The following is a 15,765-nucleotide window of genomic DNA, read 5'->3' on the forward strand; positions in this document are numbered from 1 at the left end:
ACAGACTGGTAACTGAGTGGAAAACAAAAGGAAAACTTATTTTTTATTAGAGGTGGGAATGTGGGGAGTGGGGCAGAACAGGTGGTGGCCCTGGGAGGAGAGGGTCCCAAGGGGCAGAGGTTGGGGATGTCTCAGTAAAGAGGGGCAGGTCATGAATACAGCCTCCACCCCCAGCAGGGGGTTCTTGGGCCCGGCCAAGCACTGGGCTAAAACGTGGAAACTGGGCATTGACAAAGTACAGCGGGATGTGAGCAATTCGGCCTGTGGACCAGCCCTGCAGAGAAGGGAAAGAAAAGGATCAGAGCCTGGGCCCAAAGAAGGGCTATCTGGCAGAGCCATACAGCAGCCAAGGCCCTTAGCTTCTCCATCCAACTCCTGGAAGCCCCAGCAGCCTGGCGCACTCACCACACTGAGCAGGGCCCCTTTGTTGAAGGAAGGATGGAAAGTGATGAGCTGGGGCTGGGCTCCTGGCTCCCCCTGGATAATGCCACTAGAAGAAAAGGTGAGCAGGCAACCGGAGGCAGAAGGGAGCTGCATGTAGTGGGATGTGGGTTTTGTGCAGGAAGGCTGGTGAGAAGTCCAGACCTAAGGGCCCACATGGCACTTACCAGGGAAGGAGCTCAAACACAGGGCTGTTTCGAGTGCAAAAAAGGAGGATGACTGGTTTACCATCCTGTACTCTTGGGTTTCCTGTAAGAAATGGATCCAGGGATAGGGGAGGAACTCTGAAGACAGAGTCCCAGGACAGGGGCAGAGGAGAACTCCAAGCCAGGGCATGGCCTCACTAGATTAATTGGGAAGATGGCTGTAGGCTGAGCCCTTCATCCTTGCCTCTTACCTTTCATGAGCACAGCCAGACGCTCCCCACTGGGGTCCCAGACCATGGAGTGAGCCTCTCCCCCAAGCCTGTGAGTGAGGACAGATTAGGAGAGTTTCAGTGTGGTCCCTCCCATCTGCTTTTCACTGCTACTCCCTCAACCACTCAGCTCACCTCTCCTCACCATCTGGTGTCTGTATTGTTGTCTCAGACAGATCTGCCACAATTGTTGCTGACTTTGCACCTCCAACGCGCCCCTTTCCCTCACCTGTGGATGGATAAGAGCAGAGAGGTTCTTGCAAGAAACAGGCCTCTCACTGGTCCCCCGCCAGCTCACCAAAGGCATCAACACCTCGAAATTTCCTAAGCTTCTATATTTCCCTTTATCCCTCAGAGCTGCATCTTACCAAAGGTTGCTGCCTCCCTCTGACCACCCCAAATACTGAAATGTTGCCCTAACTCACCACATTGTTCTGGAAAAGACAGGGAGTAAATCAGTGGCTCTCCCAATACAGTGAACAGCAGTCGGTTGCCATCTGGGCTCCAGCAGCCAGTCTGGGGTCAGGGAGCAAAAGGCAGGAGAAGGTATGTCTACAGTAGAATGCAGGAGGGAAAGTAGAGGTGGCCGGGCTTGGGGGCATCAGGGGCCCATTGGAATCATCTCCCCAGCGTCTGTCAATCAGAGTCCCCTCTTACCTGACAGCGCCCTGATAGAGTAGGCCACCTCTCACAAGTCCACATCTGGGCCTCCCAGACTCTAAGCCAGAGAAAAGCAAATTACAGCTCAGGACCTCTAAGTTCTAAAACTTGGACCCACCTCCCTTGGGTCTAAGTGCCTTTCTCTAGGTCCTTGTCCTCCCTCCATCCTCCTCCCACTCACCGAAAGACAGCTGAAGGAGTGGTAGCCAGGATTTTGCTGCCATCTGGGGACCAGAGCAGGTTGGTCACCCCACCTCCTCGAAACCAGGGAAGGGGGACACAGGTCTCTGTTGAGACATCCCATACCTAGGAGAGTGGGGCAAAAGATAAGGGAAAACTCAAGCACCCTATCATCTCTCAGAGGGCTGGCCTCTCTAATGTACACAGAGCCAGAAACGAGAGGAAGCAGGAGAGGGACTGTGAAACATGAGGCACAGGTTCATGCTAATGATTACAGAGAATGGAATTTTAAACCTCATGAGTCTGATGGCAAAGCTCCTCTCTGGGTAAGTTTAAGACTGAATGAACCAAGGTGCCTCCTCCTTCCCCCAAGATGTTTCCACCACCGAGTGAGGAACGCTTTTGCCAGGACTGAAATGCACATGAGGGGCAGGGACCCACTCACCCGGATAGCAGCATCCACGGGTGAAGCTGAGAGCAGCCGCCCCCCACTGGGGGCCCAGGCCAAGCTAGTAACAGGTGTATGCCCAGGGTGAGACAGCACTTGGGCACAGCCAGAAGAGGGTCTGCAGGGGAACACAGAGGATGTGGAGTCAGGAGATGACAAGAAACCATCCCCAAAATTCTATTTCTTTGCCTCCTGCTAAAACTTCCTATCGTGATGGCCCGTTCTGGACTCAAATCCAGGTTGGGAGAAAGGAGTAAGGATTGTGGAAGTTAAAAGAAAAAAACAGTGAAGGGGAAAAAAGGCCAAATCACGAGCAGGTCAACAGAGAAGAGGTGATTTGCAAGATCTCAGGCCAGGGTGAAAGAGAGTGCTTTCACCATAGGCCATGAGGAGGCAAAACCTAACCAGAAACCTAGAAGGTACTGCCCTGGGGTGGTATTAGGCCCCACCCCAGAACACAGCTATCTGCCCACAGGCCATCCAGCCTGGCCATCCATCCAACCAGGGATAATCTATGACCTTACTTCAAGGTTCCAACCTTTTCTCTCCAGAGTTATCTAACACTCCTCAGAACACACCCTGTGCTCCGAAACAGCCCTCCTGCCTTGCCTTATCAGAGCGCCTCCCACCTTTGCACTCCTGCGTTTGCTGCTTATCATAAAGATGCTGCATGTGGCTCAGCCTCCATCACCAGCAGGGAACTACCTGAGGGCGCCTGCCATGTGTCTGCAGCTGTGTGTCAGCTGTGTATTTCCAGAGTCATGTGCCTGGACTGACAGATGAAGGCTACTACCTGAATTAATGCCACCTTCTCTTTCTACCTAACTATAACCACCTTCAGCTCCAGTGAAGTCTTAGTCACAGATGTACAATTTAATTATCTTGAACTTTACAATAAATCACAGTTGCCTTTGCAGGTGGGTTCAGATTCATCTCATTCTTTTCGGTGGCTCCACTGTATACCACTCAATAGATGAACTACAATCTATTCAGTCCTGCCTCTACAAATGGACATTTGACTTGTTTGTAATTTTTTATTATACATAATGCTGTAAAAAATATCTCCTGGGCCAGACATGGTGGTTCACACTCCAGGCTGGAGTGCAGTGGCACGATCATAGCACACTGCAGCCTCAAACTCCTGAGGCTCCTGCCTCAGCCTCAGCCTCTAAAGTAGCAAGGACTACAGATGCACACCACCACGCCCAGCTAGTTTTTTCATTTTTATTTTTTGTATAGTGTCTATGTTGCCCAAGCTAGTCTCAAACTCCTAGGCTCAAGTGATCCATCTGCCTCAGCCTCCCAAAGTGCTGGAATTACACCCATGAACCATCACGTGCCTGGCCTTGTTTTTTGTTCATGTATTTATTTTAAAAATTTTTTAAAAATCAAGTTTCGCTCTTGTCGCCCAGGCTAGAGTACAATGGCATTATCTCAGCTCACTGAACTTCCACCTCCTGGGTTCAAGCGATTCTCCTGCCTCAGCTTCCTGAGTAGCCAGGATTACAGGCACGCGCCACCACACCCAGCTAATTTTTGTATTTTTAGTAGAAACAAAAACAAAAAAACCAACAACTTTCCAGGCGTGGTGTATGCACCTGTAGTCCCAGCTACTTGGCTAGAGGCTTACTTGAGCCCAGGTGTTCAAGGCTGTAATGTGCGATGACTGAGTCTGTGAATAACCACTTCATCCCAGCCTGGGCAACATAATGAAACCCCATCTCTAAAATAACCAAAAAACAGGCCAGGTGTGGTGGCTCATGCCTGAAATCCCAGCACTTTGGGAGGCCAAGGCGGGCGGATCACCTTAAGTCAAGAGTTTGAGATCAGCCTGGTCAATATGGTGAAACCCCCACCTCTACTAAAAATAAAAAATTGGCCTGTGATGGCATGCGCCTGTAGTCCCAGCTACTTGGGAGGCTGAGGCAGGAGAATCGCTTGAACCCAGGAGGCAGAAGTTGTTGCAGTGAGCTGAGATTGCGCCACTTGCCCTCCAGCCTGGACGACAGAGTGAGATTCCATCTCAAAAAAAAAAAAAAAGAAAAAAAATCTGTGATTACGTATTTTTTTCTTATAGTACCTACTGTCAAGGTTTAGGTATTAGTGTTACATTAGCTTTATAAAAATAAATCAGGATAGATCCTGCAACAAAAAAAGGGAGGACAGGCCGGGCGCGGTGACTCATGCCTGTAATCCCAGCACTTGGGAATGCTGAGGCGGGTGGATCATGAGGTCAAGAGGAGAATCCCTTGAACCCGGGAGGAAGAGGTTGCAGTGAGCCAAGATTGTGCCATTGCACTCCATCCAGCCTCGGCAACAAGAGTGAAACTCTGACCCCCCCAAAAAAAAACTCATTATTTTCTTCTACAATCCACTTTGGTAACTTATATTTTGCTAGAAAATCAAACATTTCCACAGGGCGCAGTGGCTCACTCCTATAATCCCAGCACTTTGGGAAGCCAAGGCGGGCGGATCACAAGGTCAGGAGTTCAAGACCAGCCTGGCCAATATGGTGAAACCCTCTCTCTAATAAAAATACAAAAATTAGTTAGCACAGGCCTGTAGTCCCAGCTACTTGGGACGCTGAGGCTGAAGAATCGCTTGAACCCGGGAGGCTGAGACTGCAGTGAGCCGAGATCACGCCACTGCACTCCAGCCTGAACAACAGAGCGAGACTCCATCTCAAACAAACAAAAAAAATCAAACATTTCCTTCAGATTTTCAAATTTGTTGGCCTAAACATGTCCATAATACTCTTATAATTCTTCTATTTTCTACCATATCTATATCTTTCCACTTCTGAAAATAGTATACTTTGGTTTTTTCTCCTTAATTAGGCTGACCAAAAGGTTTTCTTCTTTATTCATATATATACATGTACATATATATATGTACCGCACACACACACACATACACACTTTGTTTTTTGAGATAGTCTTGCTCTGTTGCCCAGGATGGAGTACGGTGGCACGATCTCGGCTCACTACTGCAACCTCTGCCTCCCAGGTTCAAGTGACTCTCCTGTCTCAGCCTGCCGAGTAGCTGAGACTACAGGCGAGCGCCACCACGCCCGGTTGATTTTTTTATTTTTAGTAGAGATGGGGTTTCACCGTGGTAGCCAGGATGGTCTCGATCTCCTGATCTCATGATCCACCTGTCTCAGCCTCTCAAAGTGCTGCGATTACAGGTATGAGCCACCGCATCCAGCCTTTTTCTTTTTTTTTTTAAGACAGTGTCGGTGGCAGGCGCCTGTAGTCCCAGCTACTCGGGAGGCTGAGGCAGGAGAATGGCGTGAACCTGGGAGGCGGAGCTTGCAGTGAGCCGAGATCATGCCGCTGCACTCCAGCCTGGGCGACAGAGCGAGACTCCGTCTCAAAAAAAAAAAAAAAAAAAAGACAGTGTCTCACTCTGTCACCCAGACCACAGTGCAGCTGCAGTGGTGTGATGTCAACTCACTGCAACCGCCACTTCTCAGGTTCAAGTGATTCTTGTGTGTCAGCCTCTCGAGTAGCTGGGATCAGAGGCATGCAAAACCATGTCCGGCTAATTTTTTATATTTTTAGTAGAGATGGGGTTTCACCATGTTGGCCAGAATGGTTTCAAATTCCTGGCCTCAAGAAATCCACCCACCTTGGCCTCCCAAAGTGCTGGGATTACAGGCATGGGCCACTGTGCCTGGCCTAATTTTTGTATTTTTAGCAGAGACGGGTTTTACCATGTTGACCAGGTTGGTCTCAAACTCCTGACCTCAGGTGATCCTCACGCTTTGGCCTCCCAAAATGCGGGGATTACAGGTGTGAGCCACTGTCCGCAGCCTTATTCCTTTTTTTTTTTTTTTTTTTTTTTTAGACAGAGTCTTGTTCCATTGCCCAGGCTGGAGTGCAGTGGCATGATCTCGGCTCACTGCAACCTCCATCTCCCAGATTCAAGCGTTTCTCCTCCCTCAGCCTCCCAAGTACCTGGAACTACAGGTGCACACCACCAGGCCCAGCTAATTTTTGTATTTTTAGTAGTGACATGTTGGCCAGGCTGGTCTCGAACTCCTGACCTCAGCTGATCCACCCACCTCCACAGTCCAAAGTGTCGGACTTACAGGCATGAGCCACAGCACCCAGCTTATTCATAATTTAAAGAACCAATTTCTGGTTTTATTTTTAGTTAGTTCTCACAGGTATGCTTTTTCTAATTTCATTAGTTTCTGATCTTATCAGCACTAATTTTCTTCACACTTCCTTCAAGTCTCCTGATAGTCCTCTGAAAGACAGTCTTTCCACCCCATAACCCACAGACACATTGTCCCCACAATCCAAAAAGCCCCTAGTTCTGTCTCTTTCTCCAGATTATTCTCAGCAACCCACTTTTATCTTACATCTGCTTTTCCCATAGCCCTGGGAAGTGCTGTGAGGACAAAGAACTTCTCCTTTCAGACCTCCTCACCACCCACCATGCCTAGCATTGCATAACTCTCAGGCCAAGATAAGACAGGCTACTAAGACTTACCGGGTAGACAAGGAGGTAGGGTCCAGGGTCCAGATGAGAATGCAGCTCTGGCAGGCCACAGCCAAGACAGAGGCACTAAGAGGTTTCCAGGCCAGAGCCGCCACATTTCGCTGCAGCCGGTGCTTCAGGGAGGGGACTATGGTGCTAGGGTGAAGGGATAAGAAACTGAGTCAAGGCAGGAACACTAAGGCTCCAGCGACCAGAGTGCAGTTAAGGAGGGAAAGTCAGAGAGAAGAAGGAGGATTCATTTAGGGGCCAGGGGCACTATGGGACAGGAAAGGATAAAGGTTAGGTCTAGAAAAAGCATATATCCAGTTATCGAGTTTCTCTGACCCCAGTTCTGGAAGGAGCCCTATGAACCAGGTTCAAGAACTACAGGACTTCCCGGGACCAAGGCTGGCAAGGGAAGATGATATTGACAAGTCAGAGCCCACCTGGTGTCTCCACACATACCTGCTGGCATTATACACACGGACTGAGTCATCTAGCAGGGCCACTGCAAACTTGTTGGTGTGGGGATGCCACGCAAAGACACGCAAGCAGCAGCTGGACCTAAGGAAGGGTTAACATGAAGAGTTCCTGCACCTACCCCTACCCTAGACCAGAAGCTCACATTCATTTCCAGTAAGGACATGGTTTTTCTCTACTTTTTCTTGTATTCTCTTTTTTGGGGGGACAGAAGGAATGAGAACATGGTGAGCAATCAGAAAAGGAGTAGGAGTCTTTGCCTTCTCCCCAGAGGAAGTTCCAAGGTTCAGGACTTCCTTCCCACAAAGCTCCAGGGCTTGTGCACTCACCAATTTGTGACTTGGGCAAATTCAGCAATTAGATCTTCACTCCTGAGCTGTAAGAACAAAGCAGACAGAGGACACACTGGGGCAAAAGGAGCCCATCCCCTCAATATTCCTACCTGGGAGCTGGACCACTCCTACCTTCTGAAGTCATCACACCCAACCCTGACCTGCAAGGATAGGAATGGGGGCAGAGTAGGATGGGGACGCAGCAACTGCAGAGGGCTGGGGAGGAAGCCAAACTTACAGACAGATGGGGGAACAGGGACCCATGGAGGGAAGAGGCCCATCGACAGAGTGCCAGGGCCCAGCCGGATGCCGTCTTCACCCACTCAAACACTGTAGGGTTGAGGAAGCAGCTCTGATTAAACCATTCAGAGGCCTCTTACCAGGTACCCTCTAGGTGAAAGACAAGGAAAGACAGGCACTCCCCAGGTCCTTCTGCCCAGTAAGTACTCTCAATATCTCACTCTGGACACCCACTCTGGACACCCACTCTGGGTTATTTGGGTAGGCAGAGGAGAGAAGATGACAGGAAAAATACAGCTAAAAGAGGCTGGGCCAACAGATGTCAGGAGAGTTCAAGAATATGGAGGGGAAGATAACCACAAAACAAGCGAAGGCTGGAGAGAAAAATACTTACCCTCTTCTTCTGAGTTTGCAATTTCATTTAGCACCCCAAAAAGGCCCACATCACGCCTGATAAGGGAGGAAAATGTGGGTCAGATTTATCTGATCCCGTGTCCCCCTCTACTAGTTTCATTCATTCATTCAATACAAATGTATTAAAAATACAGACACATTTTAATGAGCGCCAACTATGTACCAGGCACTCTACATGTTGTCCTTTCATTTATGTACCTCACAAAGCTGAAAGAGATTCTAAACATTTACGGATGAGGCAACCAAGCCTCAGAGGACTTTTGGGGCTTTGTGAGCAGGTTAAGGAGTGGGACTTGTTCTAAGACAGTGAATGGAAAGCCATGGAAGGGTTCTAAGGAGAGGAATAAACAGATCACACAGCAGCATTTTAGAAAGAGCAGTCTAGTTGCAGATTAGAGAGTGATAAGAATAGAAAAGACCAGGATGCGCGCAGTGGCTCATACCTGTAATCCCAGCACTTTAGGAGGCCGAGGTGGGCGGATCACGAGGTCAGGAGATCGAGACTATCCTGGCCAACATGGTAAAACCCCGTCTCTACTAAAAATATAAAAATTTGCCAAGCGTGGTGATGCATGCCTATAATCCCAGCTACTTGGGAGGCTGAGGCAGGAGAATCGTCTGAACCCGGGAGGGAGAGGTTGCAGTGAGCCGACATCATGCCACTGCACTCCAGCCTGGGCGACAGAGTGAGACTTCGTCTCACAGAAAAAAAAAAAAAAAAAGGCCGGGCGCGGTGGCTCACGCCTGTAATCCCAGCACTTTGGGAGGCCGAGGCGGGCGGATCACAAGGTCAGGAGATCGAGACCACGGTGAAACCCCGTCTCTACTAAAAATACAAAAAATTAGCCGGGCGCGGTGGCGGGCGCCTGTAGTCCCAGCTACTCAGGAGGCTGAGGCAGGAGAATGGCGTAAACCCAGGAGGCGGAGCTTGCAGTGAGCCGAGATCGCGCCACTGCACTCCAGCCTGGGCGACAGAGCGAGACTCCGTCTCAAAAAACAAACAAAAAAAAAAAAAAAAAAAAAAAAAAAAAAAAAAAAAGAGAAAAAATAGAAAAAGTCCAGGTGCAGTGGCTCACACCCATAATCCTAGCACTTTCAGAGGCCAAGGCAGGTGGATCACCTGAGCTCAAGAGCTTGAGACCAGCCTAGGCAATATAAATGCTGTCTCTACAAAAAAATACAAAACGTAGCCAAGTATGGTGGCGCACACCTGTAGTCCCAGCTACTGAGGAGGCTGAGGAGGCTGAGGAGGGTGCATCACTTGAGCCCTGGGGGCTGATGATGCAGTGAGCCGTGTTCCATGTTTGCACCACTGCACTCCACGCTGGACAACAGAGCAAGATGCTGTCTCAAAAAAAAAAGAATAAGAGAAAAATAAATCAGTTAAGAATCTACTTTAGGGCCGGGTGCAGTGGCTCACGCCTGTAATCCCAGCATGCTGGGAGGCCAAGGCAGGCAGATCACGAGGTCAGGAGTTCGAGATCAACCTGGTCAAGATGGTGAAACTCCATCTCTATTAAAAATACAAAAATTGGCCTGGCACATTGGCTCAAGCCTGTAATCCCAGCACTTTGGGAGGCCGAGACGGGCGGATCACCAGGTCAGGAGATTGAAACCATCCTGGTTAACACAGTGAAACCCCATCTCTACTAAAAATAGAAAAAATTAGCCAGGCATGGTGGTGGGCGCCTGTAGTCCCAGCGACTTGGGAGGCTGAAGCAGGAGAATGGCATGAACCCAGGAGGCGGAGCCTGCAGTGAGCCGAGATCGCGCCACTGCACTCCAGCGAGGGCAACAGAGTAAGACTCCGTCTCAAAAAAAAAAATTAGCCAGGCATTGTGGTGTGCACCTGTAGTCCCAGCTACTCCAGAGGCTGAGGCAGAAGAATTGCTTTAACCTGGGAGGCAGAGGTTGCAGTGAGCCAAGATTGCGCCATTGCACTCCAGCCTGGGTGACAAAGTGAGACTGTCTCAAAAAAACAAAAAAGAATCTACTTCAGGAATCTAGGGAAAAAGTGAAAGTGGCCTGAACTGGTGGGATGAAGAAAAAGAGACAGATTTGAGAGACTTAGGAAGTAGCAAGAACAAGATGTGAAGACTAATCAGACATTAGTAAAGGAAAGAGCAATCAATACAAGAAAAACACCTAGGTAATAATTACATCAGCTAATATGCTTACAATGTGCCAGCTCTGGACTAGGTGCCTCACATGAACTAATCAAGCCATTATGACAATTCTACAAGATAGGTATTGTTATCACTGCATTTATTTTTATTTTATTGAGACAGGGTCTTGCTCTGTCACCCAAGCTGGAGTGCAGTATTACCATCATGGCTCGCTGCAGCCTCAACCTCCCACACTCAGGTATTCCTACCTCAGCCTCTGGAGGAGCTGAGACTACAGGCACACACCATCATGCCCAGCTAATTTTTAAATTTTTTGTAGACACAGGATTTCACTGTGTGTGTGTGTGTGTGTGTGTGTGTGTGTGTGTGTGTGTGTGTAAGATGGAATCTCACTTTGTCACCCAGGCTGGAGTGCAGTGGTGTGCACTCGGCTCACTGCAACCTCTAACTCCTGGGTGCAAGCAATTCTTGTGCCTCAGCCTCCTGAGTAATCAGGATTACAGACAGAGTTTCACCACATTGGCCAGGCTGGTCTCGAACTCCTGACCTCAAGTGATACACCCACCTCGGCCTCCCAAAGTGCTGGGATTACAGGCGTGACCCTCCGCGCCCAACCTATCACTGCATTTTTAGATGAGAGAACAGCCAGGCGCGGTGGCTCAAGCCTGTAATCCCAGCACTTTGGGAGGCCGAGACAGGCGGATTGTGAGGTCAGGAGATCGAGACCATCCTGGCTAACACAGTGAAACCCCGTCTCTACTAAAAAATACAAAAAAAAAAACTAGCCGGGCGCGGTGGCGGGCGCCTGTAGTCCCAGCTACTCGGGAGGCTGAGGCAGGAGAATGGCGTAAACCCGGGAGGCGGAGCTTGCAGTGAGCTGAAATCCGGCCACTGCACTCCAGACTGGGCGACAGAGCAAGACTCCGTCTCAAAAAAAAAAAAAAAGATGAGAGAACAAAGGTGTGAGGAGGTTAATTAATATGAACAAGGTAATCTAAGTAGAAAGTAGTAGTCAGGATTCAACCATCTATCTACCCCAGAACCTACACTCAAACCACTTTTTCCTGAATGAGTAATATGATCATTCCTTAACGTGAACCATCCAGGGAAGCAAATTTGGAGAGAGAAATAAAGAGATTGGATTTGAGCATGCTGAATATATGAAGTCTGAAATATTCAAGCAGAATAATTTCACAAAAAAGTGAACACCAGGTCTGATGCATTGACTGGAAATCTAGCCCCAAGAACACCAACATTCAAGGGACATCAGGAAGAGGAGCCACCAAAAAGCCTGAGAAGCAGCAGCCGCAGAAGTAGGAGACAAGGAGGAGCCTGGGAATGAATGGCTTTTCAACAAACTGATGTTCAACTTCACACACACATGCCCATTAAACTGTACTAAAGTACCAAAGATCAAAGCTTAACAGCACGTGTTGGAAAACAGGCACTCTCATACACTGCTGGTGGGACCATATACATGTACGATTTTGACAGAGGACTATTTGGAACAGCTCACAAATTACAGATGAACATACCCTCTGAACCAGCAACTTAACTTCTAGGAATTCATCCTACAAATAGTAATGGTATTAATAAAATATTAACTTTTTTTATTTTTTTGAGACAAGGTCTCACTCAGTGCCACCGCACTGGCACAATCTTGGCTCACTGCAACCTCCACCTCCCAGGCTCAAGCAATCCTCCTATACATAAGCCTCCTGAGTAGCTGGGACTAAAGGTGCATGCAACCATACCCGGCTAATTTTCGTATTTTTCTTGTAGAGGAAAGAACATGGTTTCACCATGTTCCTCAGGCTTGTCTCGAACCACTGAGCTCAAGCAATCTGCCGGCCTCAGCCTACCAAAGTGCTAGGATTATAGGCATGAGTCACTGTGCCTGGCATAAAAAACCCTTAAAGGCATTAATATGTGCCATTAATAGGTCCAGGTGCAGTGGCTCACAGCTGTAATCTCAGCACTTTGGGAGGCCAAGGCAGGCAGATTACCTGAGGTCAGGAGGCCAGACCAGCCTGGCCAACATGGTGAAATCCCATCTCTACAAAAATACAAAAATTAGCTGGGCGTGGTGGCACGTGCCTATAGTCCCAGCCACTCGGGAGGCTGAGGCAGGGGAACTGCTTGAACCTGAATCTGAGGTGGAGGTTGCAGTGAGCTGAGATCGCACTACCACACTCCAGCCTGGCAACACAGCAAGACTCTGTCTCAAAAAAAAAGAAAAAAGAAAAAAAAAGAAAATGAGCCAGCGCGGTGGCTCACACCTGTAATCCCAGCACTTTGGGTGGCCAAGGCAGGCAGATAATCTGAGGTCGGGAGTTCAAGACCAGCCTGACCAACATGGAGAAACCCCGTCTCTACTAAAAATACAAAATTAGCTGGGCATGGTGGCACATGCCTGTAATCCTAGCTACTCGGGAGACTGAGGCAGGAGAATCGCTTGAACCTGGGAGGCAGAGGTTGCAATGAGCTGAGATCGTGCCACTGCACTCCAGCCTGGGCAACAAGAGTGAAACTCCGTCTCAAAAAAAAAAAAAAGAAGGCCGGGCGCGGTGGCTCAAGCCTGTAATCCCAGCACTTTGGGAGGCCGAGACGGGCGGATCACGAGGTCAGGAGATCGAGACCATCCTGGCTAACACGGTGAAATCCCGTCTCTACTAAAAAATACAAAAAAAAAACTAGTCGGGCGAGGTGGCGGGCGCCTGTAGTCCCGGCTACTCGGGAGGCTGAGGCAGGAGAATGGCGTAAAAACCCGGGAGGCAGAGCTTGCAGTGAGCTGAGATCCGGCCACTGCACTCCAGCCTGGGCGACACAGCGAGACTCCGTCTCAAAAAAAAAAAAAAAAAAAAAAAAAGAAAATGAAACCAGGTAGTGTGGCTCCACTCCTACAGGTGTAAAGTGGATGACCTATGTAGGAGATTATTCAATGCAACCTTATATCTAATCTTGCTGAGCTTTACGTAAAAGCTCAGAAGTGTTAATGACATGAGGTGGGGGCAGGGAGCAGGTTCACCTAATCAAGCCAGAAAGCAAGGCAAGTTACTAGAGATTAAATAGAAGTACTTTTTCCATAGTGTTCCTGGGAAGGGCAAGGGAGGGAACCTGATATTTATTGAGCATTTGATTTCTACAATAAGGACTAAAAATTTCATATGATTTTAGATATACAGCTCTCATGGAGACAGCCTGAATAAGTCTTTTGAAGAACACCCCAAGGTAAAGAGTGGTCACTCATTTTCCAGGATCTGCAGACTATGACCCAGAAAACGCTTTACCATGCCTCACCAAATGTTGATGCATCTCTTCCACACTTGCTCCCGGTGATGGATGAAGGCAGTTCTTGTGCCATGGTCCAGCCTTCCAGGGGTCTTTAGGGGATCCTTGGTCAGGTGTAGGACAGGAAGATTGATCCACTATAGCACAAAAGTGAGGGGTGTGATGGTGAGTCAAGATTCCAGAGGTCTGTTTTCCGTTTCCACAAAGCTAACACTTGTTAGTATGGGAAACAAGTCTTAGCTCCCGTATCTGTGCAACTAGTATGATATTTCATAGGGTTGTGATTATGAAACCACATAACATTTTTAGAAAACACCTGACTCATCCTCTTTCTTACATAACAAACGCTCAGTAAATGTCAGTTTCCCTTCCTTGTCCTTCCCAGGTACACCACGGAAAAAATGTTCCAAGTTGTACCTTTCTGATCCTCCTCAGATACTGTCCCCAACTTTTGGATAGTTCTCCCGCATCCTCACACTCCCTAGATTCTCCCTCATTCTCTCCATTCCCTCTAGGACTTCTCCACAGCTCCTTAACCCCCTCTTATACTCCAATCCCTGCCCTAAAACAGATTCCAGCCCTTCTATTCTCCTGCCGGGGCCAAGCTGTTTCCAGTCCACCAGACTCTGCGACCCTGCCCCTGTCACACTGCCTCCCTTCCCCAATTCTCCCCGACTCTGCCCCCATGCCTGCAGGTCCCCTCCCTCCTCGCCCTGGCCACCTGGCCCCGGAAGTCGGGGGGCGGGCTCTCATAGCTACTGCCCGTCACCAGCTCGTTATTGTGCTCATATAGGGTGACTTGACCCCGAGGCGGTGGAGGAGGGAACAACCCCAGGGAGCACATCTTGCCGGTTCGCAGGACGTCTGGAGTCGGCAAACTCCTAGCCGGAACGGCACAGACCGCCCTCCCGCAACTCGGTTCCCGGGCTAGATTCGTATGCAGACGGGTAGCCGCAAGGGACAAACGGCGAGGCGGAGCTCGACGGAAGTGAAGAAAAGACTTAACAGGAAAGAAGTACGAGTAAGTACGGTCCCGGGACAGACCGCCAAAGCTTCCTCCTGCGCCCCCTGGCGGCCGGAGGGGGAGCAGCGCGGACAGGTCCTCGGGCCAATCGTTGGTTACCAGGTTGGAGCGGGGTTTTTTTTGTTGTTTTCCATGCGACTACTGTTTTTCCCAGCTCCGAATTCCCCAACGCCTTTTCCCACTCACTCTCTTAACGCTTAGAAAGCCCAAAATAACCTACATTCAGGGAAGTACCAAATTAACCCTCCCAGGCCTGTGGATCACCCAGAGGAAAATACAGGCTATGTCACAGGCAGCTGGCTGGAAAGCTGAGGGAAAAACCTCAGAGAGGATTTTCAGTGCTGCACCCACAAGGTTAGGCGGACTCCTGGAAAGGGAGGTGGGGACAGGTGGAAAAGTAACATTTCCTGCCAGGCGCAGTGGCTCACGCCTGTAATCCCAGCACTGTGGGAGGCCTAGGTGGGTGGATCACCTGAAGGTCAGGAGTTCGTAGACCAGCCTGGCCATGTTGAAAACCCCATCTATACTAAAAATACAAAAATTAGTCGGGCGTGGTGGCGGGCATCTGTAATCCCAGCTAATCGGGAGGCTGCGGCGTGAGAATCTCTTGAACCCGGCAGGCAGGGGTTGCAGTGTGCCGAGATGGCTGTGCTGCACTCCAGCCTGGGCAACAAAAGCAAAACTTTGTTTCACAAAAAAAGAAAGGAAAACTTTATTTTATTTTATTTTATTTTATTTTATTGAGACAGGGTCTCACTCTATTGCCCAGGCTGAAGGCAGTGGCGCTATCTCGGCTTAAGGCAACCTCTGCCTCCTGGGTTCAAGCGGTTCTCCTCCCTCAACCTCGGGAGTAGCTGGGATTACAGGCATGCGCCACCACGCCCAGCTAATTTTGTATTTTTAGTACAGACGGGGTTTTACCATGTTGGCCAGGCTGGTCTCAAACTCCTGACCTCAAGTGATCCGCCCGCTTTGGCCTCCCAAAGTGCTGGGATTACAGGCCTGAGCCACCTTGCCAGGCTGCAAAACTATTTCCTGAGCACTTGTTATGATAAGTGCTCTTATAATCTTTACAACCCCATAAGGTGGGTGCTGTTCTGTCACCACGAGGAAAGTGAGTCACAGAGAGATTGGACCTAGATACACCCAAACCAGTTATTCTGATTTAAGAATAAAAGTGAGGCTGGGCATGGTAGCTCACACCTGTAATCCCAGCACTTTGGGAG

General features: G+C 49.2%; 1 protein-coding gene and 1 long non-coding RNA gene across 6 annotated transcripts in view; both read right to left on the bottom strand.

Moving 5' to 3' along the window:
* LOC126931196 (uncharacterized) overlaps nucleotides 1-15,765 on the bottom strand; it is a 155,046-nt gene that overhangs the window by 23,187 nt on the left and 116,094 nt on the right. The gene's annotated exons all lie outside the window — the stretch shown is intronic.
* Nucleotides 14-14,522, bottom strand: AAAS (aladin WD repeat nucleoporin). Of its 3 annotated transcripts, none has more exons than XM_050748878.1 (16): nucleotides 14,237-14,522; nucleotides 13,525-13,652; nucleotides 8,079-8,134; nucleotides 7,683-7,774; nucleotides 7,442-7,488; nucleotides 7,098-7,196; nucleotides 6,645-6,788; nucleotides 2,142-2,262; nucleotides 1,698-1,822; nucleotides 1,514-1,574; nucleotides 1,282-1,372; nucleotides 992-1,085; nucleotides 839-906; nucleotides 609-690; nucleotides 406-490; nucleotides 14-274 (listed from the first exon to the last, which is right to left on the bottom strand). In XM_050748878.1, exons 1-16 carry the CDS (start codon nucleotides 14,357-14,359, stop codon nucleotides 47-49), a joined length of 1,644 nt encoding a protein of 547 aa, XP_050604835.1. In that variant the 5' UTR covers nucleotides 14,360-14,522; the 3' UTR covers nucleotides 14-46. The 3 variants fall into 3 exon arrangements, with proteins under 3 accessions (XP_050604835.1, XP_050604837.1, XP_050604836.1); XM_050748880.1 differs by having other exon boundaries at nucleotides 14,365-14,435; XM_050748879.1 differs by lacking the exon at nucleotides 14,237-14,522 and adding an exon at nucleotides 13,933-14,058.

This window comes from Macaca thibetana, chromosome 11, assembly GCF_024542745.1.
Source record: "Macaca thibetana thibetana isolate TM-01 chromosome 11, ASM2454274v1, whole genome shotgun sequence".
NCBI lineage: Eukaryota > Metazoa > Chordata > Mammalia > Primates > Cercopithecidae > Macaca > Macaca thibetana.

Bases quoted from the DNA above. Each gene is read 5' to 3' on its own strand.
- AAAS (XM_050748878.1), bottom strand. From the start codon at position 14,359: ATGTGCTCCCTGGGGTTGTTCCCTCCTCCACCGCCTCGGGGTCAAGTC. The intron at 6,789-7,097 runs GTATGTGTGGAG...CCTTCACCCTAG, and splicing joins CGTGTGTATAATGCCAGCAG to CACCATAGTCCCCTCCCTGA. The intron at 2,263-6,644 runs GTAAGTCTTAGT...GTTCCCCTGCAG, and splicing joins CCTACCTCCTTGTCTACCCG to ACCCTCTTCTGGCTGTGCCC.